This window comes from Scyliorhinus torazame, chromosome 24 (assembly GCF_047496885.1).
Source record: "Scyliorhinus torazame isolate Kashiwa2021f chromosome 24, sScyTor2.1, whole genome shotgun sequence".
NCBI classification, from domain to species: domain Eukaryota; kingdom Metazoa; phylum Chordata; class Chondrichthyes; order Carcharhiniformes; family Scyliorhinidae; genus Scyliorhinus; species Scyliorhinus torazame.
In genome coordinates this window covers 21,384,139-21,410,089 of record NC_092730.1, presented here as the reverse complement: position 1 = coordinate 21,410,089, position 25,951 = coordinate 21,384,139, and the positions used below count along the sequence as shown (strand labels likewise).

Here is a 25,951-nt window from a genome sequence, read left to right as displayed (position 1 = left end):
ACAGGAGTCGGGTTTACGCACATAATTCATATTGCGCTCCTATCCTCCACTGACTGCATTTTAACCCTGCTTCTATCGGGGGGGCAGTTGCTGTAGTTTTGGCCATAAGCTCCGTTTACAGAATTTACAGTGCAGGAGGAGCCCATTCGGCCCATCGAGTCTGCACCGGCCCTTGGAAAGAGCACCCCATTTAAGCCCACACTTTCACCCTATCCTGATAACCCAGTAACCCCACCTTACCTTTTTGGACACCAAGGGCAATTTATCATGGCCAATCCACCTAACCTGCACATCTTTGGACTGTGGGAGGAAACCGGAGCACCCGGAGGAAACCCACGCAGCCTCCACACAGACAGTGACCCAAGCCGGGAATCAAACACGAGACCCTGGAGCTGTGAAGCAACTGTGCTATCCACTGTGCTACCGTTTGCTGCCGATCGCTGCACAAATAGACTCTGTAGACCGTTTGCTGTAGATCGTTACTTAAATAGACTCTGTAGACTGTTTGCTGGAGTTAATACTTAAACAGACTCTCCAGACTGTTTGCTGCAGTTAATGCTGAAATTGACTCTGCAGACGGTTTGCTGTAGTTAATGCTTAAATAGACTCTGTGGACTGTTTGCAGTAGTTAATGCGTAAATAGACTCTGTAGACTCTTTGCTGGAGCTAATGCTTAAATGGACTCTGTGGACTGTTTGCTGTGGTTAATGCTTAAATAGACTCTGCAGTCTGTTTGCTGTAGTTAATGCTTAAATATCATGGTGCCGAGGACTCAGGTTCGATCCTGGGTCACTATCCGTGTGGAGCTTTCACATTCTCCACATATCTGGGTGGGTCTCACCCCCACAGCCCGAAGATGTGCAGGGTAGGTGGATTGGCCACGCTAAATTGCCCCTTAAAAAAAAGTTAACGCTTAAATAGACTCTGTAGACCGTTTGGTGCAGCTTCAATGCTTAAATAAACTCTGCAAATGGTTTGCTACAGGTTGCTGCTGTGGTCATGTGGGCCCTTTAAGGGGTCGGGTACGACTGACCATGTGACTGGCTCGGGGCCAATCCCAGCCAATGAGGAGTTTGTGCGGGGCCCTGGGAGCAGGGGCCCTGGGCAGTGTGGACCAGGGAGCTGAAGCGTGAAAACCTGTTGCATCGTATCTTGTTCCTGTTGTCTAACATCCTTTGCCTTTTTATCAATAAACCCCTTTGTCTATTTCTGGAAGCCCCGCCTGTGTATGTCTCGAGCCACCACAGCGGCGCAAATCGACATGGTTAACGGTTTGCTGGGAATCGCCACTCAAGTAGACTCTGTAGACTGTTTGACAGAAGCCTCGTCTCAGCACCAGCTCATTTGACGCGTCAATCGGCACTCTAGACCCAGTGGGAATAAACGTAGACTCCAGGAGGTCACAAAGTGCTTCGAGAAAATAGTACAGGCCAGACGAATAGATCACTCACCTTTCATCCTGCCCGCATTCTCCTCCTGCCACACCTTCCTCTCGTCACCCTCCTCGTCGCTCTCCTCAGCAAAGTCGTCCAGGTTTCCGATATCTGCCTGCTTCACGCTCATGAGGCTCGCGAGACTCTGCATGTCCTCGTCCCTGTGTGTGTGAGAAGTGGGGGGGGGGGTCGGGTGTTAACAGGGCAGCTCAGAGTGAGAAAACTCAAGCTAATGAAGAGGGAGGTAAGGGGGGCGACAAGGTAAGGCCACTCTGTACAATAGGCCACTCATTATAACTTTACTCCATATAACCCCAGAAGAGTGGCTTCGATTGGCGTGGGCCATGCGAGGCCCAAAGGGTACCCAGCAACTCTCAACTTAGATTCAGGTGGTTGTGAGTTTGGAACCTACTCCAGAGGTTTGAGCACAAAATCATGGCCAAATTCCCAGTCTCTGTACTGAGGGAGTGCTGCACTGTCAGAGGGTCAGTACTGAGGGAGTGCCGCACTGTCAGAGGGTCAGTACTGAGGGAGTGCTGCACTGTCAGAGGGTCAGTACTGAGGGAGTGCCGCACTGTCAGAGGGTCAGTACTGAGGGAGTGCTGCACTGTCAGAGGGTCAGTACTGAGGGAGTGCCGCACTGTCAGAGGGTCAGTACTGAGGGAGTGCTGCACTGTCAGAGGGTCAGTACTGAGGGAGTGCCGCACTGTCAGAGGGTCAGTACTGAGGGAGTGCAGCACTGTCAGAGGGTCAGTACTGAGGGAGTGCTGGGGGGGGGGGGTTTGGGAAGAGAAAGTCGGGAGGGCGTGCGTGACGCGAGATGGAGGCCGGGACGCGAGATGGAGGCCGGGACGCGAGATGGAGGCCTGGGATGCGAGATGGAGGCCGGGACGCGAGATGGAGGCCGGGACGCGAGATGGAGGCCGGGACGCGAGATGGAGGCCGGGACGCGAGATGGAGGCCGGGACGCGAGATGGAGGCCGGCACGCGAGATGGAGGCCGGCACGCGAGGTGGAGGCCGGGACGCGAGGTGGAGGCCGGGACGCGAGGTGGAGGCCGGGACGCGAGATGGAGGCCGGGACGCGAGATGGAGGCCTGGGACGCGAGATGGAGGCCTGGGACGCGAGATGGAGGCCGGGACACGAGATGGAGGCCGGGACGCGAGATGGAGGCCGGGACGCGAGTTGGAGGCCGGGACGCAAGATGGAGGCCTGGGACGCGAGATGGAGGCCGGGACGCGAGATGGACGCCGGGACGCGAGATGGAGGCCTGTGATGCGAGATGGAGGCCGGGACGCGAGATGGAGGCCGGGACGCAAGATGGAGGCCGGGACGCGAGATGGACGCCGGGACGCGAGATGGAGGCCGGGACGCGAGATGGAGGCCGGGACGCGAGTTGGAGGCCGGGACGCGAGTTGGAGGCCGGGACGCGAGATGGAGGCCGCGATGCCGAGACTCACGTGGCCCGTCCTTCGCGGAGGAAGACGCAGGAGAGCGAGAACTGTAGCGTGGCGCACACCACCTTGACGGACAGCGGCTTGAGCTTGAGCTTGACGTCGGTAACCGTGGGCATCGGGCTGGCGTATTTCTTCATATTGATGTCTGCCGACGCCAGCACCTTGCGGTGGCCTTTGCGTTCCTGTGGAGGAGGAGGGGGCGGAGTTTAGACCACCCACAAACCACCCGGATAATTCCCAAACTCCTCAGAGGGTCCCGTACTGAGGGAGTGCCGCACCGTCAGCGGGTGTGAGGCTAAGTGTTGACGCCGTTTCCCGTCAACTTGGCCTCAGGATCAGCAAGGCCTCCACGTCCCCGGAGTGACCCACGCCGATCCCCGGCGTCTGATGGGCGCTGCGGGAGTGGCTCCCTTCTCCGCGCCGGCCCCGACGCATGGCGCAGGGCAACAGGGGCTGCCGCGGAACAAAAGAGGACCCCCCGGCCCGAGAGGCCGGCCCGCCGATCGGTGGGCCCCGATCGCGGGTCAGGCCACAGCGGGAGCGATGCGATCCGTCAAACAAGGGGCCTTACGTTTTCGATGACAAACGTCCATTCCTTATCTTCGAATTCTTCAGCCAACGGATCCTGAAAAAGCAACAGAGAAAAATCAGGGACCCTCTCCAATTTCCAAGTCTCCCGGGGTTAACGTATTGGCCCCTGACCTTTCAGCTCTGGGGGTCAAAGGTGAGCCACACGAACATGCCACTGGATCCAGTGACTGAGACTGAGCTTGGCTTTGGGCAATCGAAGACCAGTCGCGAACGCCTGAGGATGCATAAATCCTAACTGCCCCGTTAGAATGAGGCGCACCAGGGATATGGAAAGCTACTCATCACACTGTAACGGTGGGAGGGGACAACTGAAGCCAAGAATATTGTTCGGGCCGTGTAGAGGGAGCTTTACTCTGTATCTAACCCCGTGCTGTACCTGTCCTGGGAGTGCTGGATGGGGACAGTGTAGAGGGAGCTTTACTCTGTATCTAACCCCGTGCTGTACCTATCCTGGGAGTGTTTGATGGGGACAGTGTAGAGGGAGCTTTACTCTGTATCTAACCCCGTGCTGTACCTGTCCTGGGAGTGTTTGATGGGGACAGTGTAGAGGGAGCTTTCCTCTGTATCTAACCCCGTGCTGTACCTGTCCTGGGAGTGTTTGATGGGGACAGTGTAGAGGGAGCTTTACTCTGTATCTAACCCCGTGCTGTACCTGTCCTGGGAGTGTTTGATGGGGACAGTGTAGAGGGAGCTTTACTCTGTATCTAACCCCGTGCTGTACCTGTCCTGGGAGTGTTTGATGGGGACAGTGTAGAGGGAGCTTTACTCTGTATCTAACCCCGTGCTGTACCTGTCCTGGGAGTGTTTGATGGGGACGGTGTAGAGGGAGCTTTACCCCGTATCTAACCCCGTGCTGTACCTGTCCTGGGAGTGTTTGATGGGGACAGTGTAGAGGGAGCTTTACTCTGTATCTAACCCCGTGCTGTACCTGTCCTGGGAGTGTTTGATGGGGACAGTGTAGAACATAGAACATAGAACATAGAACAAAGAACAATACAGCGCAGTACAGGCCCTTCGGCCCACGATGTTGCACCGAAACAAAAGCCATCTAACCTACACTATACCATTATCATCCATATGTTTATCCAATAAACTTTTAAATGCCCTCAATGTTGGCGAGTTCACTACTGTAGCAGGTAGGGCATTCCACGGCCTCACTACTCTTTGCGTAAAGAACCTACCTCTGACCTCTGTCCTATATCTATTACCCCTCAGTTTAAAGCTATGTCCCCTCGTGCCAGCCATTTCCATCCGCGGGAGAGGGCTCTCACTGTCCACCCTATCCAACCCCCTGATCATTTTGTATGCCTCTATTAAGTCTCCTCTTAACCTTCTTCTCTCCAATGAAAACAACCTCAAGTCCATCAGCCTTTCCTCATAAGATTTTCCCTCCATACCAGGCAACATCCTGGTAAATCTCCTCTGCACCCGCTCCAAAGCCTCCATGTCCTTCCTATAATGCGGTGACCAGAACTGTACGCAATACTCCAAATGCGGCCGTACCAGAGTTCTGTACAGCTGCAACATGACCTCCTGACTCCGGAACTCAATCCCTCTACCAATAAAGGCCAACACTCCATAGGCCTTCTTCACCACCCTATCAACCTGGGTGGCAACTTTCAGGGATCTATGTACATGGACACCTAGACCCCTCTGCTCATCCACACTTTCAAGTACTTTACCATTAGCCAAATATTCCACATTCCTGTTATTCCTTCCAAAGTGAATCACCTCACACTTCTCTACATTAAACTCCATTTGCCACCTCTCAGCCCAGCTCTGCAGCTTATCTATATCCCTCTGTAACCTGCTACATCCTTCCACACTATCGACAACACCACCGACTTTAGTATCGTCTGCAAATTTACTCACCCACCCTTCTGCGCCTTCCTCTTGGTCATTGATAAAAATGACAAACAGCAACGGCCCCAGAACAGATCCTTGTGGTACTCCACTTGTGACTGAACTCCATTCTGAACATGTCCCATCAACCACCACCCTCTGTCTTCTTTCAGCTAGCCAATTTCTGATCCACATCTCTAAATCACCCTCAATCCCCAGCCTCCGTATTTTCTGCAATAGCCTACCGTGGGGAACCTTATCAAACGCTTTGCTGAAATCCATATACACCACATCAACTGCTCTACCCTCGTCTACCTGTTCAGTCACCTTCTCAAAGAACTCGATAAGGTTTGTGAGGCATGACCTACACTTCACAAAGCCATGCTGACTATCCCTGATCATATTATTCCTATCTAGATGATTATAAATCTTGTCTCTTATAATCCCAGTAGAGGGAGCTTTACTCTGTATTTAACCCCGTGCTGTACCTGTCCTGGGAGTGTTTGACGGAGACAGTGTAGAGGGAGCTTTACTCTGTATCTAACCACGTTCTGTACCTGTCCTGGGAGTGTTTGATGGGGACAGTGTAGAGGGAGCTTCACTCTGTATCTGACCCCGTGCTGTATCTGTCAAGGGAGTGTTTGATGGGGACAGTGCAGAGGGAGTTTTACTCTGTATCTAACCCCGTGCTATACCTGTCCTGGGAGCGTTTGATGGGGACGGTGTAGAGGGAGCTTTACTCTGTATCTAACCCCGTGCTGTACCTGTCCTGGGAGTGTTTGATGGGGACAGTGTACATAGAACATAGAAAATACAGCACAGAACAGGCCCTTCGGCCCATGATGTTGTGCCGAACGTTTGTCCTAGATTAATCATAGATTATCATTGAATTTACAGTGCAGAAGGAGGCCATTCGGCCCTTTGAGTCTGCACCGGCTCTTGGAAAGAGCACCCTACCCAAACTCAACACCTTCACCCAACACCAAGGGCAATTTGGACATTAAGGGCAATTTATCATTGGCCAATTCACCTAACCCGCACATCTTTGGATTGTGGGAGGAAACCGGAGCACCTGGAGGAAACCCACGCAGACACGGGGAGGACGTGCAGACTCCGCACAGACAGTGACCCAAGCCGAAATCGAACCTGGGACCCTGGAGCTGTGAAGCAATTGTGCTATCCACAATGCTACCGTGCTGCCCTTGAGAACAAATAAATCTACACTATATCATTTAACCGTAATCCATGTACCTATCCAATAGCTGCTTGAAGGTCCCTAATGTTTCCGACTCAACTACTTCCACAGGCAGTGCATTCCATGCCCCCACTACTCTCTGGGTAAACAACCTACCTCTGATATCCCTCCTATATCTTCCACCTTTCACATTAAATTTATGTCCCCTTGTAATGGTTTGTTCCACCCGGGGAAAAAGTCTCTGACTGTCTACTCTATCTATTCCCCTGATCATCTTATAAACCTCTATCAAGTCGCCCCTCATCCTTCTCCGTTCTAATGAGAAAAGGCCTAGCACCCTCAACCTTTCCTCGTAAGACCTACTCTCCATTCCAGGCAACATCCTGGTAAATCTTCTTTGCACCTTTTCCAAAGCTTCCACACCCTTCCTAAAATGAGGCGACCAGAACTGTACACAGTACTCCAAATGTGGCCTTACCAAAGTTTTGTACAGCTGCATCATCACCTCACGGCTCTTAAATTCAATCCCTCTGTTAATGAACGCGAGCACACCATAGGCCTTCTTCACAGCTCTATCCACTTGAGTGGCAACTTTCAAAGATGTATGAACATAGACCCCAAGATCTCTCTGCTCCTCCACATTGCCAAGAACTCTACCGTTAACCCTGTATTCCGCATTCATATTTGTCCTTCCAAAATGGACAACCTCACACTTTTCAGTGTTAAACTCCATCTGCCACTTCTCAGCCCAGCTCTGCATCCTATCTATGTCACTTTGCAGCCGACAACAGCCCTCCTTACTATCCACAACTCCACCAATCTTCGTATCATCTGCAAATTTACTGACCCACCCTTCAACTCCCTCATCCAAGTCATTAATGAAAATCACAAACAGCAGAGGACCCAGAACTGATCCCTGCGGTACGCCACTGGTAACTGGGATCCAGGCTGAATATTTGCCATCCACCACCACTCTCTGACTTCTATCGGTTAGCCAGTTCGTTATCCAACTGGCCAAATTTCCCACTATCCCATGCCTCCTTACTTTCTGCATAAGCCTACCATGGGGAACTTTATCAAATGCCTTACTAAAATCCATGTACACTACATCCACTGCTTTACCTTCATCCACATGCTTGGTCACCTCCTCAAAGAATTCAATAAGATTTGTAAGGAAAGACCTACCCCTCACAAATCCGTGCTGACTATCCCTAATCAAGCAGTGTCTTTCCAGATGCTCAGAAATCCTATCCTTCAGTACCCTTTCCATTACTTTGCCTCCCACCGAAGTAAGACTAACTGGCCTGTAATTCCCAGGGTTATCCCTAGTCCCTTTTTTGAACAGGGGCACGACATTCGCCACTCTCCAATCCCCTGGTACCACCCCTGTTGACAGTGAGGACGAAAAGATCATTGCCAACGGCTCTGCAATTTCATCTCTTGCTTCCCATAGAATCCTTGGATATATCCCGTCAGGCCCGGGGGACTTGTCTATCCTCAAGTTTTTCAAAATGCCCAATACATCTTCCTTCCTAACAAGTATTTCCTCGAGCTTACCAATCTGTTTCACACTGTCCTCTCCAACAATATCGCCCCTCTCATTTGTAAATACAGAAGAAAAGTACTCGTTCAAGACCTCTCTTATCTCTTCAGACTCAATACACAATCTCCCGCTACTGTCCTTGATCGGACCTACCCTCGCTCTAGTCATTCTCATATTTCTCACATATGTGTAAAAGGCCTTGGGGTTTTCCTTGATCCTACCCGCCAAAGATTGTTCATGCCCTCTCTTAGCTCTCCTAATCCCTTTCTTCAGTTCCCTCCTGGCTATCTTGTATCCCTCCAATGCCCTGTCTGAACCTTGTTTCCTCAGCCTTACATAAGTCACCTTTTTCCTCTTAACAAGACATTCAACCTCTCTTGTCAACCATGGTTCCCTCACTCGACCATCTCTTCCCTGCCTGACAGGGACATACATATCAAGGACACGTAGCACCTGTTCCTTGAACAAGTTCCACATTTCACTTGTGTCCTTCCCTGCCAGCCTATGTTCCTAACTTATGCACTTAAATTCTTGTCTGACAACATCGTATTTACCCTTCCCCCAATTGTAAACCTTGCCCTGTTGCACGTACCTATCCCTCTCCATTACTAAAGTGAAAGTCACAGAATTGTGGTCACTATCTCCAAAATGCTCCCCCACTAACAAATCTATCACTTGCCCTGTCTCATTACCCAGTACTAAATCCAATATTGCCCCTCCTCTGGTCGGACAATCTACATACTGTGTTAGAAAAGCTTCCTGGACACACTGCACAAACATCACCCCATCCAAACTATTTGATCTAAAGAGTTTCCACTCAATATTTGGGAAGTTAAAGTCGCCCATGACTACTACCCTATGACTTCTGCACCTTTCCAAAATCTGTTTCCCAATCTGTTCCTCCACATCTCTGCTACTATTGGGGGGCCTATAGAAAACTCCTAACAAGGTGACTGCTCCTTTCCTATTTCTGACTTCAACCCATACTACCTCAGTAGGCTGATACTCCTCGAACTGCCTTTCTGCAGCTGTTATACTATCTCTAATTAATAATGCCACCCCCCCACTTCTTTTACCACCCTCCCTAATCTTATTGAAACATCTATAACCAGGGACCTCCAACAACCATTTCTGCCCCTCTTCTATCCAAGTTTCCGTGATGGCCACCACATCGTAGTCCCAAGTACCGATCCATGCCTTAAGTTCACCCACCTTATTCCTGATGCTTCTTGCGTTGAAGTATACACACTTCAACCCCTCTCCGTGCCTGCAAGTACTCTCCTTTGTCAGTGTTCCCTTCCCCACTGCCTCATTACACGCTTTGGCGTCCTGAATATCGGCTACCTTAGTTGCTGGACTACAAATCCGGTTCTCATTCCCCTGCCAAATTAGTTTAAACCCTCCCGAAGAGTACTAGAAAACCTCCCTCCCAGGATATTGGTGCCCCTCTGGTTCAGATGCAACCCGTCCTGCTTGTACAGGTCCCACCTTCCCCAGAATGCGCTCCAATTATCCAAATACCTGAAGCCCTCCCTCCTACACCATTCCTGCAGCCACGTGTTCAACTGCACTCTCTCCCTATTCCTAGCCTCGCTATCACGTGGCACCGGCAACAAACCAGAGATGACAACTCTGTCTGTCCTGGCTTTTAACTTCCAGCCTAACTCCCTAAACTTGTTTATTACCTCCACACCCCTTTTCCTACCTATGTCGTTGGTACCAATGTGCACCACGACTTCTGGCTGCTCACCCTCCCCCTTAAGGATCCTGAAGACACGATCCGAGACATCCCTGGCCCTGGTACCCGGGAGGCAACATACCTTCCGGGAGTCTCGCTCGCGACCACAGAATCTCCTATCTATTCCCCTAACCATTGAATCTCCTACAACTATTGCTTTTCTATTCTCCCCCCTTCCCTTCTGAGCCCCAGAGCCAGACTCAGTGCCAGAGACCTGGCCGCTAGGGCCTTCCCCCGGTAGGTCATCCCCCCCAACAGCATCCAAAACGGTATACTTGTTTTGAAGGGGAACGGCCACGAGGGATCCCTGCACTTTCTGCCTGTTTGTTATTTTCCCCCTGACTGTAACCCAGCTATTCTTGTCCTGTACCTTGGGTGTGGTTACCTCCTTGTAACTCTTCTCAATCACCCCCTCTGCCTCCCGGATGATCCGAAGTTCATCCAGCTTCAGCTCCAGTTCCCTAACACGGTCTTTGAGGAGCTGAAGTTGGGTGCACTTCCCGCAGGTATAGTCAATGGGGACACCGGTGGTATCCCTCACCACCCACATCCTACAGGAGGAGCATGTAATTGGCCTAGCCTCCATCCCTTCTTACCTGACAGAATATAGCTGCCCTGTGGACTAATTAGATCTCCGCCCTCCGACCCTGCTCCCAGTCAGCTACACTTTCTGTAAACTCCTGGCTCACTTCGCACTCTTTGCGGAAATGTCGGAAACAAAATGAAAGGAGCGCCTTACTCCCTCCTCACCTAACTCCCTCGGTCACCAAACTCTCACTATCGCACTCGAATGCACCAAATCCAGCACTCAGTGCAAACCTGTAGAGGGAGCTTTACTCTGTATCTAACCCCGTGCTGTACCTGTCCTGGGAATGTTTGATGGGGACAGTGTAGAGGGGGCTTTACTCTGTATCTAACCCCGTGCTGCACCTGTCCTGGGAGTGTTTGATGGGGACAGTGTAGAGGGAGCTTTACTCTGTATCTAACCCCGTGCTGTACCTGTGCTGGGAATATTTGACGGGGACAGTGTAGAGGGAGCTTTACTCTGTATCTAACCCCGTGCTGTACCTCTCCTGGGAGTGTTTGATGGGGGACAGTGTAGAGGGAGCTTTACTCTGTATCTAACTCCGTGCTGTACCTGTCCTGGGAGTGTTTGATGGGGACAGTGTAGAGGGAGCTTTACTCTGTATCTAATCCCGTGCTGTACCTGTCCTGGGAGTGTTTGATGGGGACAGTGTAGAGGGAGCTTTACTCTGTATCTAACCCCGTGCTGTACCTGTCCTGGGAGTGTTTGATGGGGACAGTGTAGAGGGAGCTTTACTCTGTATCTAACCCCGTGCTGTACCTGTCCTGGGAGTGTTTGATGGGGACAGTGCAGAGGGAGCTTTACTCTGTATCTAACCCCGTGCTGTACCTGTCCTGGGAGTGTTTGATGGGGACAGTGTAGAGGGAGCTTTACTCTGTATCTAACCCCGTGCTGTACCTGTCCTGGGAGTGTTTGATGGGGACAGTGTAGTGGGAGCTTTACTCTGTATCTAACCCCATGCTGTACCTGTCCTGGGAGTGTTTGATGGGGACAGTGTAGAGGGAGCTTTACTCTGTATCTAACCCCATGCTGTACCTGTCCTGGGAGTGTTTGATGGGGACAGTGTAGAGGGAGCTTTACTCTGTATCTAACCCCGTGCTGTACCTGTTCTGGGAGTGTTTGATGGGGACAGTGTAGAGGGAGCTTTACTCTGTATCTAACCCCATGCTGTACCTGTCCTGGGAGTGTTTGATGGGGACAGTGTGGAGGGATCTTTACTCTGTATCTAACCCCGTGCTGTACCTGTCCTGGGAGTGTTTGATGGGTACAGTGTGGAGGGATCTTTACTCTGTATCTAACCCCGTGCTGTACCTGTCCTGGGAGTGTTTGATGGGGGCAGTGTAGAGTGAGCTTTACGCTGTATCTAACCCCGTGCTGTACCTGTCCTGGGAGTGTTTGATGGGGACAGTGTAGAGGGAGCTTTACTCTGTATCTAACCCCGTGCTGCACCTGTCCTGGGAGTGTTTGATGGGGACAGTGTAGAGGGAGCTTTACTCTGTATCTAACCCCGTGCTGTACCTGTGCTGGGAATATTTGACGGGGACAGTGTAGAGGGAGCTTTACTCTGTATCTAACCCCGTGCTGTACCTCTCCTGGGAGTGTTTGATGGGGGACAGTGTAGAGGGAGCTTTACTCTGTATCTAACTCCGTGCTGTACCTGTCCTGGGAGTGTTTGATGGGGACAGTGTAGAGGGAGCTTTACTCTGTATCTAACCCCGTGCTGTACCTGTCCTGGGAGTGTTTGATGGGGACAGTGTAGAGGGAGCTTTACTCTGTATCTAACCCCGTGCTGTACCTGTCCTGGGAGTGTTTGATGGGGACAGTGTAGAGGGAGCTTTACTCTGTATCTAACCCCGTGCTGTACCTGTCCTGGGAGTGTTTGATGGGGACAGTGCAGAGGGAGCTTTGCTCTGTATCTAACCCCGTGCTGTACCTGTCCTGGGAGTGTTTGATGGGGACAGTGTAGAGGGAGCTTTACTCTGTATCTAACCCCGTGCTGTACCTGTCCTGGGAGTGTTTGATGGGGACAGTGTAGTGGGAGCTTTACTCTGTATCTAACCCCATGCTGTACCTGTCCTGGGAGTGTTTGATGGGGACAGTGTAGAGGGAGCTTTACTCTGTATCTAACCCCATGCTGTACCTGTCCTGGGAGTGTTTGATGGGGACAGTGTAGAGGGAGCTTTACTCTGTATCTAACCCCGTGCTGTACCTGTTCTGGGAGTGTTTGATGGGGACAGTGTAGAGGGAGCTTTACTCTGTATCTAACCCCATGCTGTACCTGTCCTGGGAGTGTTTGATGGGGACAGTGTGGAGGGATCTTTACTCTGTATCTAACCCCGTGCTGTACCTGTCCTGGGAGTGTTTGATGGGTACAGTGTGGAGGGATCTTTACTCTGTATCTAACCCCGTGCTGTACCTGTCCTGGGAGTGTTTGATGGGGGCAGTGTAGAGTGAGCTTTACGCTGTATCTAACCCCGTGCTGTACCTGTCCTGGGAGTGTTTGATGGGGACAGTGTAGAGGGAGCTTTACTCTGTATCTAACCCCGTGCTGTACCTGTCAAGGGAGTGTTTAATGGGGACAGTGCAGAGGGAGCTTTACTCTGTATCTAACCCCGTGCTGTACCTGTCCTGGGAGTGTTTGATGGGGACAGTGTAGAGGGAGCTTTACTCTGTATCTAACCCAGTGTTGTACCTGTCCTGGGAGTGTTCAATGGGGACAGTGCAGAGGGAGCTTTACTCTGTATCTAACCCCGTGCTGTACCTGTCCTGGGAGTGTTTGATGGGGACAGTGTCGAGGGAGCTTTACTCTGTGTCTAACCCAGTGTTGTACCTGTCTTGGGAGTGTTTAATGGGGACAGTGCAGAGGGAGCTTTACTCTGTATCTAACCCCGTGCAGTACCTGTCCTGGGAGTGTTTGATGGGGACAGTGTAGAGGGAGCTTTACTCTGTATCCAACCCCGTGCTGTTACCTGTCCTGGGAGTGTTTGATGGGGACAGTGTAGAGGGAGCTTTACTCTGTATCTAACCCCGTGCTGTACCTGTCCTGGGAGTGTTTGATGGGGACAGTGTGGACGGAGCTTTACTCTGTATCTAACCCCGTGCTGTACCTGTACTGGGAGTGTTTGATGGGGACAGTGTAGAGGGAGCTTTACTCTGTATCTAACCCCGTGCTGTACCTGTCCTGGGAGTGTTTGATGGGGACACTGTAGAGGGAGCTTTACTCTGTATCCAACCCCGTGCTGTACCTGTCCTGGGAGTGTTTGATGGGGACAGTGTAGAGGGAGCTTTACTCTGTATCTAACCCCGTGCTGTACCTGTCCTGGGAGTGTTTGATGGGGACAGTGTGGAGGGAGCTTTACTCTGTATCTAACCCCGTGCTATACCTGTACTGGGAGTGTTTGATGGGGACAGTGTAGAGGGAGCTTTACTCTGTATCTAACCCCGTGCTGTACCTGTCCTGGGAGTGTTTGATGGGGACAGTGCAGAGGGAGCTTTACTCTGTATCTAACCCCGTGCTGTACCTGTCCTGGGAGTGTTTGATGGGGACAGTGTAGAGGGAGCTTTACTCTGTATCTAACTCCGTGCTGTACCTGTCCTGGGAGTGTTTGATGGGGACAGTGTAGTGGGAGCTTTACTCTGTATCTAACCCCATGCTGTACCTGTCCTGGGAGTGTTTGATGGGGACAGTGTAGAGGGAGCTTTACTCTGTATCTAACCCCATGCTGTACCTGTCCTGGGAGTGTTTGATGGGGACAGTGTAGAGGGAGCTTTACTCTGTATCTAACCCCGTGCTGTACCTGTTCTGGGAGTGTTTGATGGGTACAGTGTGGAGGGATCTTTACTCTGTATCTAACCCCGTGCTGTACCTGTCCTGGGAGTGTTTGATGGGGGCAGTGTGGAGGGATCTTTACTCTGTATCTAACCCCTTGCTGTACCTGTCCTGGGAGTGTTTGATGGGGGCAGTGTAGAGTGAGCTTTACGCTGTATCTAACCCCGTGCTGTACCTGTCCTGGGAGTGTTTGATGGGGACAGTGTAGAGGGAGTTTTACTCTGTATCTAACCCCGTGCTGTACCTGTCCTGGGAGTGTTTAATGGGGACAGTGCAGAGGGAGCTTTACTCTGTATCTAACCCCATGCTGTACCTGTCCTGGGAGTGTTTGATGGGGACAGTGTAGAGGGAGCTTTACTCTGTATCTAACCCCATGCTGTACCTGTCCTGGGAGTGTTTGATGGGGACAGTGTAGAGGGAGCTTTACTCTGTATCTAACCCCGTGCTGTACCTGTTCTGGGAGTGTTTGATGGGTACAGTGTGGAGGGATCTTTACTCTGTATCTAACCCCGTGCTGTACCTGTCCTGGGAGTGTTTGATGGGGGCAGTGTGGAGGGATCTTTACTCTGTATCTAACCCCGTGCTGTACCTGTCCTGGGAGTGTTTGATGGGGGCAGTGTAGAGTGAGCTTTACGCTGTATCTAACCCCGTGCTGTACCTGTCCTGGGAGTGTTTGATGGGGACAGCGTAGAGGGAGCTTTACTCTGTATCTAACCCCATGCTGTACCTGTCCTGGGAGTGTTTAATGGGGACAGTGCAGAGGGAGCTTTACTCTGCATCTAACCCCGTGCTGTACCTGTCCTGGGAGTGTTTGATGGGGACAGTGTAGAGGGAGCTTTACTCTGTATCTAACCCAGTGTTGTACCTGTCCTGGGAGTGTTCAATGGGGACAGTGCAGAGGGAGCTTTACTCTGTATCTAACCCCGTGCTGTACCTGTCCTGGGAGTGTTTGATGGGGACAGTGTCGAGGGAGCTTTACTCTGTGTCTAACCCAGTGTTGTACCTGTCCTGGGAGTGTTTAATGGGGACAGTGCAGAGGGAGCTTTACTCTGTATCTAACCCCGTGCAGTACCTGTCCTGGGAGTGTTTGATGGGGACAGTGTAGAGGGAGCTTTACTCTGTATCCAACCCCGTGCTGTACCTGTCCTGGGAGTGTTTGATGGGGACAGTGTAGAGGGAGCTTTACTCTGTATCTAACCCCGTGCTGTACCTGTCCTGGGAGTGTTTGATGGGGGCAGTGTGGAGGGAGCTTTACTCTGTATCTAACCCCGTGCTGTACCTGTCCTGGGAGTGTTTGATGGGGACAGTGTAGAGGGAGCTTTACTCTGTATCTAACTCCGTGCTGTACCTGTCCGGGGAGTGTTTGATGGGGACAGTGTAGAGGGAGCTTTACTCTGTATCTAACCCCGTGCAGTACCTGTCCTGGGAGTGTTTGATGGGGACAGTGTAGAGGGAGCTTTACTCTGTATCTAACGCCGTGCTGTACCTGTCCTGGGAGTGTTTGATGGGGACAGTGTGGAGGGAGCTTTACTCTGTATCTAACCCCGTGCTGTACCTGTCCTAGGAGTGTTTGATGGGGACAGTGTAGAGGGAGCTTTACTCTGTATCTAACCCCGTGCTGTACCTGTCCTGGGAGTGTTTGATGGGGACAGTGTAGAGGGAGCTTTACTCTGTATCTAACCCCGTGCTGTACCTGGATCTTCCTGCCCCCAGAAGCATCTGGGATAGTGTTCCTATTTTGTTCTTTTCGAGGAGACCCACAGAACTGTCCAGAAACTGCCTGGCCCGCAAGGAGGTTGGAAACAAAACTCTGCTCTGTTTATAGACAGATATCCTGCACATACCGCCTGAGCTGTAACTAATTGGTGGGAGGGATTTTAACTGGAGGATTTAAAGGTTTTGGAGCAGGTGGGACAGTGGTTACAGCGAGAGCAAGAGAGAGCGAATGAGCGAGAGCGAGTTCTACAGCAGAGCAGCGAGAGAGAGCGAATGAGCGAGAGCGAGGGTGAGAGCGAGTTCTACAGCAGAGCAGCGAGAGAGAGCGAACGAGCGAGAGCGAGGGTGAGAGCGAGTTCTACAGCAGAGCAGCGAGAGAGAGCGAATGAGCGAGAGCGAGCGTGAGAGCGAGTTCTACAGCAGAGCAGCGAGAGAGAGCGAACGAGCGAGAGCGAGCGTGAGAGCGAGTTCTACAGCAGAGCAGCGAGAGAGAGCGAATGAGCGAGAGCGAGGGTGAGAGCGAGTTCTACAGCAGAGCAGCGAGAGAGAGCGAATGAGCGAGAGCGAGCGTGAGAGCGAGTTCTACAGCAGAGCAGCGAGAGAGAGCGAACGAGCGAGAGCGAGCGTGAGAGCGAGTTCTACAGCAGAGCAGCGAGAGAGAGCGAATGAGCGAGAGCGAGGGTGAGAGCGAGTTCTACAGCATAGCAGCGAGAGAGAGCGAATGAGTGAGAGCGAGCGTGAGAGCGAGTTCTACAGCAGAGCAGCGAGAGAGAGCGAATGAGCGAGAGCGAGGGTGAGAGCGAGTTCTACAGCATAGCAGCGAGAGAGAGCGAATGAGTGAGAGCGAGCGTGAGAGCGAGTTCTACAGCAGAGCAGCGAGAGAGAGTGAATGAGCGAGAGCGAGGGTGAGAGCGAGTTCTACAGCATAGCAGCGAGAGAAAGCGAATGAGCAAGAGCGAGTTCTACAGCAGAGCAGCGAGAGAGAGCGAATGAGCGAGAGCGAGCGTGAGAGCGAGTTCTACAGCAGAGCAGCGAGAGAGAGCGAATGAGTGAGAGCGAGCGTGAGAGCGAGTTCTACAGCAGAGCAGCGAGAGAGAGCGAATGAGCGAGAGCGAGCGTGAGAGCGAGTTCTACAGCAGAGCAGCGAGAGAGAGCGAATGAGCGAGAGCGAGGGTGAGAGCGAGTTCTACAGCACAGCAGCGAGGGAGAGCGAATGAGTGAGAGCGAGCGTGAGAGCGAGTTCTACAGCAGAGCAGCGAGAGAGAGCGAATGAGCGAGAGCGAGGGTGAGAGCGAGTTCTACAGCATAGCAGCGAGAGAAAGCGAATGAGCGAGAGCGAGGGTGAGAGCGAGTTCTACAGCATAGCAGCGAGAGAGAGCGAATGAGCGAGAACGCAGTTGAACGCTAATTTCCCTAAAGTTCGATGCTTTCCATAATTTTAGTTCATCGTGGATGGCGACTCATAGAATCCCTACTTGGCAGAATCAGGCCGTTCGGCCCATCGAGTCCGGCCCGACCCTCCGAAAGAGCACACGACCCGCGTCCGCTCCTCCGTCCACCCCGTCCTATCCCTGTGCCCCGTAACCCAACCTGCACACCCAGGGGCCATTATTAGCGCGGCCAATCCACCGGGCCGGCAGATCTTTGGACTGCGGGAGGAAACCGGAGCACCCGGAGGAAACCCACGCAGACACGGGGAGAACGCGCAGACTCCACACCGAGAGTCACCCGAGGCCGGAATCAAACCCGGGTCCCTGGCGCTGTGGGGCTGCGGTGCTAACCACTGTGATCCCGCACCGCCCTCTCCTTAGAATCCTCGCCTGAGAATATACGTATTCTGGAATATACCCTTCACTGCCTGCTACTGATTCTTCACTGATCTCTCCTCGGGCCTAGTATCCCAGTTAGCCTCAACTTCCATGCACACACAGTTGTCCTTGTTTAAGTTTCATCCACTAGTCCCAGACCCACTCTTCTCCCCTTCAAAACGGAAGCGACATTCAATCACCTTGCAGGCGTGGGTTGTACGTTAGCTGCGTACCTTGTAGAGGGTGACCGAGATGTCAACGTTCTCCGGCACCGGCCACAGTACCATTCCCCGGTACGGATTCTTAATCCCCGGCTGCCAGCTGTGCGGCTGCAAGAGGTCAGGACAAACGGAATTATTGAAAAGACACATAGCAGAGAACACTTCACCCGGCTTTTCTCCCAACAGGCATCTGGGGCGAGATTCTCCGCTGGGTCGGAGAATGGCCGGGGGCTGGCGTGAATCCCGCCCCCGCCGGTTGCCGAATTCTCCGGCATCGGATATTCGGCGGGGGCGGGAATCGCGCCGCGCCGGTTGGCGGGCCCCCCCCCCCCCCGGCGATTCTCCGGCCCGCGATGGGCCGAAGTCCCGCTGCTGGAATGCCTGTCCCGCCGGCGTGGATTAAACCACCTCTCTTCCCGGCGGGACAAGGCGGCGCGGGCGGGTTCCAGGGTCCTGGAGGGGGGGGGGGTAGATCTGGCCCCGGGGGGGGCGGGTGCCCCCACGGTGGCCTGGCCCGCGATCGGGGCCCACCGATCCGCGGGCGGGCCTGTGCCGTGGGGGCACTCTTTTCCTTCCGCCTTCGCCACGGTCTCCACCATGGCGGAGGCGGAAGAGACCCCCTCTGCTGCGCATGCACGGGGATGCCGTGAGCGGCCGCTGACGCTCCCGCGCATGCGCCGCCCGGCAAAGTCATTTCCCGCCAGCCGGCGGGGCGGAAATCAGTCCGGCGCGGGCCTAGCCCCTCAAGGTGAGGGCTCAGCCCCTCAAGATGCGGAGGATTCCGCACCTTTGGGGCGGCACGATGCCCGACTGATTCGCGCCGTTTTTTGCGCCGGTTGGCGGACATCGCGCCGATTACGGAGAATTTTGCCCCAGATCTACAGAAGGAAGCCATTTGGCCCATCCGCTCCGTGCCGGCCCACACAAGCCTCCTCCCACCCAACCCTTCATCTCCCCCCATCACCCTATCCTTCTATTCCTCTCTCCCTTGTGTATTTATCCAGCCCCCCCCTTAAATGTATCAACACTATTCACCTCAAGCAATCCCAATGTGAGCGAGTCCCACATTCTCCCCCACTCCCTGTGGGAGCGAGTCCCACATTCTCCCCACTCCCTGTGGGAACGAGTCCCACATTCTCCCCACTTCCTTTGGGAGCGAGTCCCACATTCTCCCCACTCCCTGTGGAAGCGAGTCCCACATTCTCCCCACTCCCTGTGGGAGCGAGTCCCACATTCTCCCCACTCCCTGTGGGAGCGAGTCCCACATTCTCCCCACTCCCCGTGGGAGCGAGTCCCACATTCTCCCCACTCCCCGTGAGAGCGAGTTCCACATTCTCCCTCACTCCCCGTGGGAGCGAGTCCCACATTCTCCCCACTCCCTGTGGGAGCGAGTCCCACATTCTCCCCACTCCCCGTGGGAGCGAGTCCCACATTCTCCCCCACTCCCTGTGGGAGCGAGTTCCACATTCTCCCCCACTCCCTGTGGGAGCGAGTCCCACATTCTCCCCACTCCCCGTGAGAGCGAGTCCCACATTCTCCCCACTCCCCTGTGGGAGCAAGTCCCACATTCTCCCCCACTCCCTGTGGGAGCGAGTTCCACATTCTCCCCCACTCCCTGTGGGAGCGAGTCCCGCATTCTCCCCACTCCCTGTGGGAGCGAGATCCACATTCTCCCCCACTCCCCGTGGGAGCGAGTCCCACATTCTCCCCACTCCCTGTAAGAGTGAGTCCCACATTCTCCCCACTCCCTGTAGGAGCGAGTCCCACATTCTCCCCACTCCCTGCGGGAGCGAGTCCCACATTCTCCCCACTCCCTGTGGGAGCGAGTTCCACTTTCTCCCCACTCCCTGTGGGAGCGAGTCCCACGTTCTCCCCACTCCCTGTAAGAGTGAGTCCCACATTCTCCCCACTCCCTGTAGGAGCGAGTCCCACATTCTCCCCACTCCCTGCGGGAGCGAGTCCCACATTCTCCCCACTCCCTGTGGGAGCGAATTCCACTTTCTCCCCACTCCCTGTGGGAGCGAGTCCCACATTCTCCCCTACTCCCCGTGGGAGCGAGTCCCACATTCTCCCCACTCCCTGTGGGAGCGAGTCCCACATTCTCCCCACTCCCCGTGGGAGCGAGTCCCACATTCTCCCCACTCCCCGTGGGAGCGAGTCCCGCATTCTCCCCACTCCCTGTGGGAGCGAGTCCCACATTCTCCCCCACTCCCCGTGGGAGGGAGTCCCACATTCTCCCCACGCCCCGTGGGAGCGAGTCCCACATTCTCCCCCACTCCCCGTGGGAGCGAGTTCCACATTCTCCCCCACTCCCCGTGGGAGCGAGTCCCACATTCTCCCCACTCCCTGTGGGAGCGAGTCCCACATTCTCCCCACTCCCCGTGGGAGCGAGTCCCGCATTCTCCCCACTCCCTGTGGGAGCGAGTCCCGCATTCTCCCCACTCCCTGTGGGAGCGAGTCCCACATTCTCCCCACTCCCTGAGGGAGTTAGTCCCACATTCTCCCCCACTCCCTGTGGGAGCGAGTTCCACATTCTCCCCACTCCCTGGTGGGAGCGAGTCCCACATTTTCCCCCACTCCCCTGTGGGAGCGAGTCCCACATTCTCCCCACTCCCTGAGGGAGTTAGTCCCACATTCTCCCCCACTCCCTGTGGGAGCGAGTCCCACATTCTCCCCCACTCCCCTGTGGGAGCGAGTCCCGCATTCTCCCCACTCCCTGTGGGAGCGAGTTCCACATTCTCCCCCACTCCCTGTGGGAGCGAGTCCCACATTCTCCCCACTCCCTGTGGGAGCGAGTCCCACATTCTCCCCACTCCCTGTGGGAGCGAGTCCCACATTCTCCCCCACTCCCTGTGGGAGCGAGTCCCACATTCTCCCCACTTCCTGTGGGAGCGAGTTCCACATTCTCCCCCACTCCCCGTGGGAGCGGGTTCCACATTCTCCCCCACTCCCTGTGGGAGCGAGTCCCACATTCTCCCCCACTCCCTGTGGGAGCGAGTCCCACATTCTCCCCTACTCCCCGTGGGAGCGAGTCCCACATTCTCCCCTACTCCCCGTGGGAGCGAGTTCCACATTCTCCCCACTCCCTGTGGGAGCGAGTCCCACATTCTCCCCACTCCCTGTGGGAGTGTGTGTGAGAGTGTGAGTGTGAGAGTGTCTGAGCGTGTGTGTGAGAGGGTGTGTGTGAGAGTGAGAGTGTGAGTCTGAGAGTGTGTGTGTGAGTGTGAGAGTGTGTGTGAGTGTGAGTGTGAGAGTGTCTGAGAGTGTGTGTGAGAGTGTGTGAGGGTGTGTGAGGGTGTGTGTGAGTGTGAGTGTGAGAGCGTCTGAGAGTGTGTTTGAGTGTGTGTGAGAGTGTGTGTGAGAGGGTGTGTGTGAGTGTGTGTGAGGGTGTGTGTGAGAGGGTGTGTGTGAGAGTGAGAGTGTGAGTGTGAGAGTGTCTGGGAGTGTGTGTGTGTGAGTGTGAATGTGAGAGTGTGTGTGAGTGTGAGTGTGAGTGGGTCTGAGAATGTGTGTGTGAGTGTGAGTGAGAGTGTCTGAGAGTGTGTGTGTGAGAGTGTCTGAGAGTGTGTGTGTGAGAGTGTGTGTGTGAGTGTGTGTGAGAGAGAGTGTGTGTGTGAGAGAGGGTGTGTGTGAGAGAGTGTGTGTGTGGGAGAGTGTGTGTGAGAGTGTGTGTGAGAGTGTGTGAGGGTGTGTGCGAGAGTGTGTGTGTGAGAGTGTGTGTGTGAGTGTGTGTGAGGGTGTGTCTGAGAGTGTGTGTGTGATTGTGAGAGTGTGTGTGAGTGTGAGAGTGTCTGAGAGTGTGTGTGTGAGAGTGTGTGTGTGAGAGTGAGAGTGTGAGTGTGAGAGTGTCTGGGAGTGTGAGTGTGAGAGTGTGTGTGAGTGTGAGTGTTTCTGAGAGTGTGTGTGTGAGTGTGAGTGAGAGTGTCTGAGAGTGTGTGTGTGAGAGTGTGTGTGTGAGTGTGTGTGAGAGAGAGTGTGTGTGTGAGTGTGTGTGAGAGAGAGTGTGTGTGAGAGAGTGTGTGTGAGAGAGTGTGTGTGTGGGGGAGTGTGTGTGAGAGTGTGTGTGAGTGTGTGTGAGAGTGTGTGAGGGTGTGTGCGAGAGTGTGTGTGTGAGAGTGTGTGTGTGAAAGTGTGTGAGGGTGTGTCTGAGAGTGTGTGTGATTGTGAGTGAGAGTGTCTGAGAGTGTGTGTGTGAGAGTGTGTGTGTGAGAGTGTGTGTGTGAGTGTGTGTGAGAGAGAGTGTGTGTGTGAGTGTGTGTGAGAGAGAGTGTGTGTGAGAGAGTGTGTGTGTGGGAGAGTGTGTGTGAGAGTGTGTGTGTGAGTGTGTGTGAGAGTGTGTGAGGGTGTGTGCGAGAGTGTGTGTGAGAGTGTGTGTGTGAGTGTGTGTGAGGGTGTGTCTGAGAGTGTGTGTGTGATTGTGAGAGTGTCTGGGAGTGTGTGTGTGTGAGTGTGAGTGTGAGAGTGTGTGTGAGTGTGAGTGTGTCTGAGAGTGTGTGTGTGAGTGAGAGTGTCTGAGAGTGTGTGTGTGAGAGTGTCTGAGAGTGTGTGTGTGAGAGTGTGTGTGTGAGTGTGTGTGAGAGACAGTGTGTGTGTGAGTGTGTGTGAGAGACAGTGTGTGTGTGAGTGTGTGTGAGTGTGTGTGAGAGAGAGTGTGTGTGAGAGAGTGTGTGTGTGGGAGAGCGTCTGTGAGAGTGTGTGTGTGAGTGTGTGTGAGAGTGTGTGAGGGTGTGTGCGAGTTCCACATTCTCCCCCACTCCCTGTGGGAGCGAGTTCCACATTCTCCCCCACTCCCTGTGGGAGCGAGTCCCACATTCTCCCCACTCCCTGTGGGAGCGAGTCCCACACTCTCCCCCACTCCCTGTGGGAGCGAGTCCCACATTTTCCCCCACTCCCCTGTGGGAGCGAGTCCCACATTCTCCCCACTCCCTGAGGGAGTTAGTCCCACATTCTCCCCCACTCCCTGTGGGAGCGAGTCCCACATTCTCCCCCACTCCCCTGTGGGAGCGAGTCCCACACTCTCCCCCACTCCCCGTGGGAGCGAGTCCCACATTCTCCCCACTCCCTGTGGGAGCGAGTTCCACATTCTCCCCCACTTCCTGTGGGAGCGAGTCCCACATTCTCCCCCACTCCCTGTGGGAGCGAGTCCCACATTCTCCCCCACTCCCTGTGGGAGCGAGTCCCACATTCTCCCCTACTCCCCGTGGGAGCGAGTCCCACATTCTCCCCTACTCCCCGTGGGAGCGAGTTCCACATTCTCCCCACTCCCTGTGGGAGCGAGTCCCACATTCTCCCCACTCCCTGTGGGAGTGTGTGTGAGAGTGTGAGTGTGAGAGTGTCTGAGCGTGTGTGTGAGAGGGTGTGTGTGAGAGTGAGAGTGTGAGTCTGAGAGTGTGTGTGTGAGTGTGAGAGTGTGTGTGAGTGTGAGTGTGAGAGTGTCTGAGAGTGTGTGTGAGAGTGTGTGAGGGTGTGTGAGGGTGTGTGTGAGTGTGAGTGTGAGAGCGTCTGAGAGTGTGTTTGAGTGTGTGTGAGAGTGTGTGTGAGAGGGTGTGTGTGAGTGTGTGTGAGGGTGTGTGTGAGAGGGTGTGTGTGAGAGTGAGAGTGTGAGTGTGAGAGTGTCTGGGAGTGTGTGTGTGTGAGTGTGAATGTGAGAGTGTGTGTGAGTGTGAGTGTGAGTGGGTCTGAGAATGTGTGTGTGAGTGTGAGTGAGAGTGTCTGAGAGTGTGTGTGTGAGAGTGTCTGAGAGTGTGTGTGTGAGAGTGTGTGTGTGAGTGTGTGTGAGAGAGAGTGTGTGTGTGAGAGAGGGTGTGTGTGAGAGAGTGTGTGTGTGGGAGAGTGTGTGTGAGAGTGTGTGTGAGAGTGTGTGAGGGTGTGTGCGAGAGTGTGTGTGTGAGAGTGTGTGTGTGAGTGTGTGTGAGGGTGTGTCTGAGAGTGTGTGTGTGATTGTGAGAGTGTGTGTGAGAGTGTCTGAGAGTGTGTGTGTGAGAGTGTGTGTGTGAGAGTGAGAGTGTGAGTGTGAGAGTGTCTGGGAGTGTGAGTGTGAGAGTGTGTGTGAGTGTGAGTGTTTCTGAGAGTGTGTGTGTGAGTGTGAGTGAGAGTGTCTGAGAGTGTGTGTGTGAGAGTGTGTGTGTGAGTGTGTGTGAGAGAGAGTGTGTGTGTGAGTGTGTGTGAGAGAGAGTGTGTGTGAGAGAGTGTGTGTGAGAGAGTGTGTGTGTGGGAGAGTGTGTGTGAGAGTGTGTGTGAGTGTGTGTGAGAGTGTGTGAGGGTGTGTGCGAGAGTGTGTGTGTGAGAGTGTGTGTGTGAAAGTGTGTGAGGGTGTGTCTGAGAGTGTGTGTGATTGTGAGTGAGAGTGTCTGAGAGTGTGTGTGTGAGAGTGTGTGTGTGAGAGTGTGTGTGTGAGTGTGTGTGAGAGAGAGTGTGTGTGTGAGTGTGTGTGAGAGAGAGTGTGTGTGAGAGAGTGTGTGTGTGGGAGAGTGTGTGTGAGAGTGTGTGTGTGAGTGTGTGTGAGAGTGTGTGAGGGTGTGTGCGAGAGTGTGTGTGAGAGTGTGTGTGTGAGTGTGTGTGAGGGTGTGTCTGAGAGTGTGTGTGTGATTGTGAGAGTGTCTGGGAGTGTGTGTGTGTGAGTGTGAGTGTGAGAGTGTGTGTGAGTGTGAGTGTGTCTGAGAGTGTGTGTGTGAGTGAGAGTGTCTGAGAGTGTGTGTGTGAGAGTGTCTGAGAGTGTGTGTGTGAGAGTGTGTGTGTGAGTGTGTGTGAGAGACAGTGTGTGTGTGAGTGTGTGTGAGTGTGTGTGAGAGAGAGTGTGTGTGAGAGAGTGTGTGTGTGGGAGAGCGTCTGTGAGAGTGTGTGTGTGAGTGTGTGTGAGAGTGTGTGAGGGTGTGTGCGAGTTCCACATTCTCCCCCACTCCCTGTGGGAGCGAGTTCCACATTCTCCCCCACTCCCTGTGGGAGCGAGTCCCACATTTTCCCCCACTCCCCTGTGGGAGCGAGTCCCACATTCTCCCCACTCCCTGAGGGAGTTAGTCCCACATTTTCCCCCACTCCCTGTGGGAGCGAGTCCCACATTCTCCCCCACTCCCCTGTGGGAGCGAGTCCCACACTCTCCCCCACTCCCCGTGGGAGCGAGTCCCACATTCTCCCCACTCCCTGTGGGAGCGAGTTCCACATTCTCCCCCACTTCCTGTGGGAGCGAGTCCCACATTCTCCCCCACTCCCTGTGGGAGCGAGTCCCACATTCTCCCCCACTCCCTGTGGGAGCGAGTCCCACATTCTCCCCTACTCCCCGTGGGAGCGAGTCCCACATTCTCCCCACTCCCTGTGGGAGCGAGTCCCACATTCTCCCCACTCCCTGTGGGAGTGTGTGTGAGAGTGTGAGTGTGAGAGTGTCTGAGCGTGTGTGTGAGAGGGTGTGTGTGAGAGTGAGAGTGTGAGTCTGAGAGTGTGTGTGTGAGTGTGAGAGTGTGTGTGAGTGTGAGTGTGAGAGTGTCTGAGAGTGTGTGTGAGAGTGTGTGAGGGTGTGTGAGGGTGTGTGTGAGTGTGAGAGCGTCTGAGAGTGTGTTTGAGTGTGTGTGAGAGTGTGTGTGAGAGGGTGTGTGTGAGTGTGTGTGAGGGTGTGTGTGAGAGGGTGTGTGTGAGAGTGAGAGTGTGAGTGTGAGAGTGTCTGGGAGTGTGTGTGTGTGAGTGTGAATGTGAGAGTGTGTGTGAGTGTGAGTGTGAGTGGGTCTGAGAATGTGTGTGTGAGTGTGAGTGAGAGTGTCTGAGAGTGTGTGTGTGAGAGTGTCTGAGAGTGTGTGTGTGAGAGTGTGTGTGTGAGTGTGTGTGAGAGAGAGTGTGTGTGTGAGTGTGTGTGAGAGAGAGTGTGTGTGAGAGAGTGTGTGTGTGGGAGAGCGTCTGTGAGAGTGTGTGTGTGAGTGTGTGTGAGAGTGTGTGAGGGTGTGTGCGAGTTCCACATTCTCCCCCACTCCCTGTGGGAGCGAGTTCCACATTCTCCCCCACTCCC

The 25,951-nt window shown here is 53.9% G+C and overlaps 1 protein-coding gene across 1 annotated transcript in view; it reads right to left on the bottom strand.

Moving 5' to 3' along the window:
- The window catches only part of LOC140399955 (EH domain-binding protein 1-like), a 153,074-nt gene that overhangs the window by 76,695 nt on the left and 50,428 nt on the right, over window positions 1-25,951 (bottom strand). The window contains 4 exon segments of the mRNA XM_072489449.1: window positions 1,452-1,594; window positions 2,893-3,071; window positions 3,461-3,514; window positions 17,971-18,066. Of these exon segments, the coding sequence (XP_072345550.1) occupies window positions 1,452-1,594; window positions 2,893-3,071; window positions 3,461-3,514; window positions 17,971-18,066 (472 nt within the window).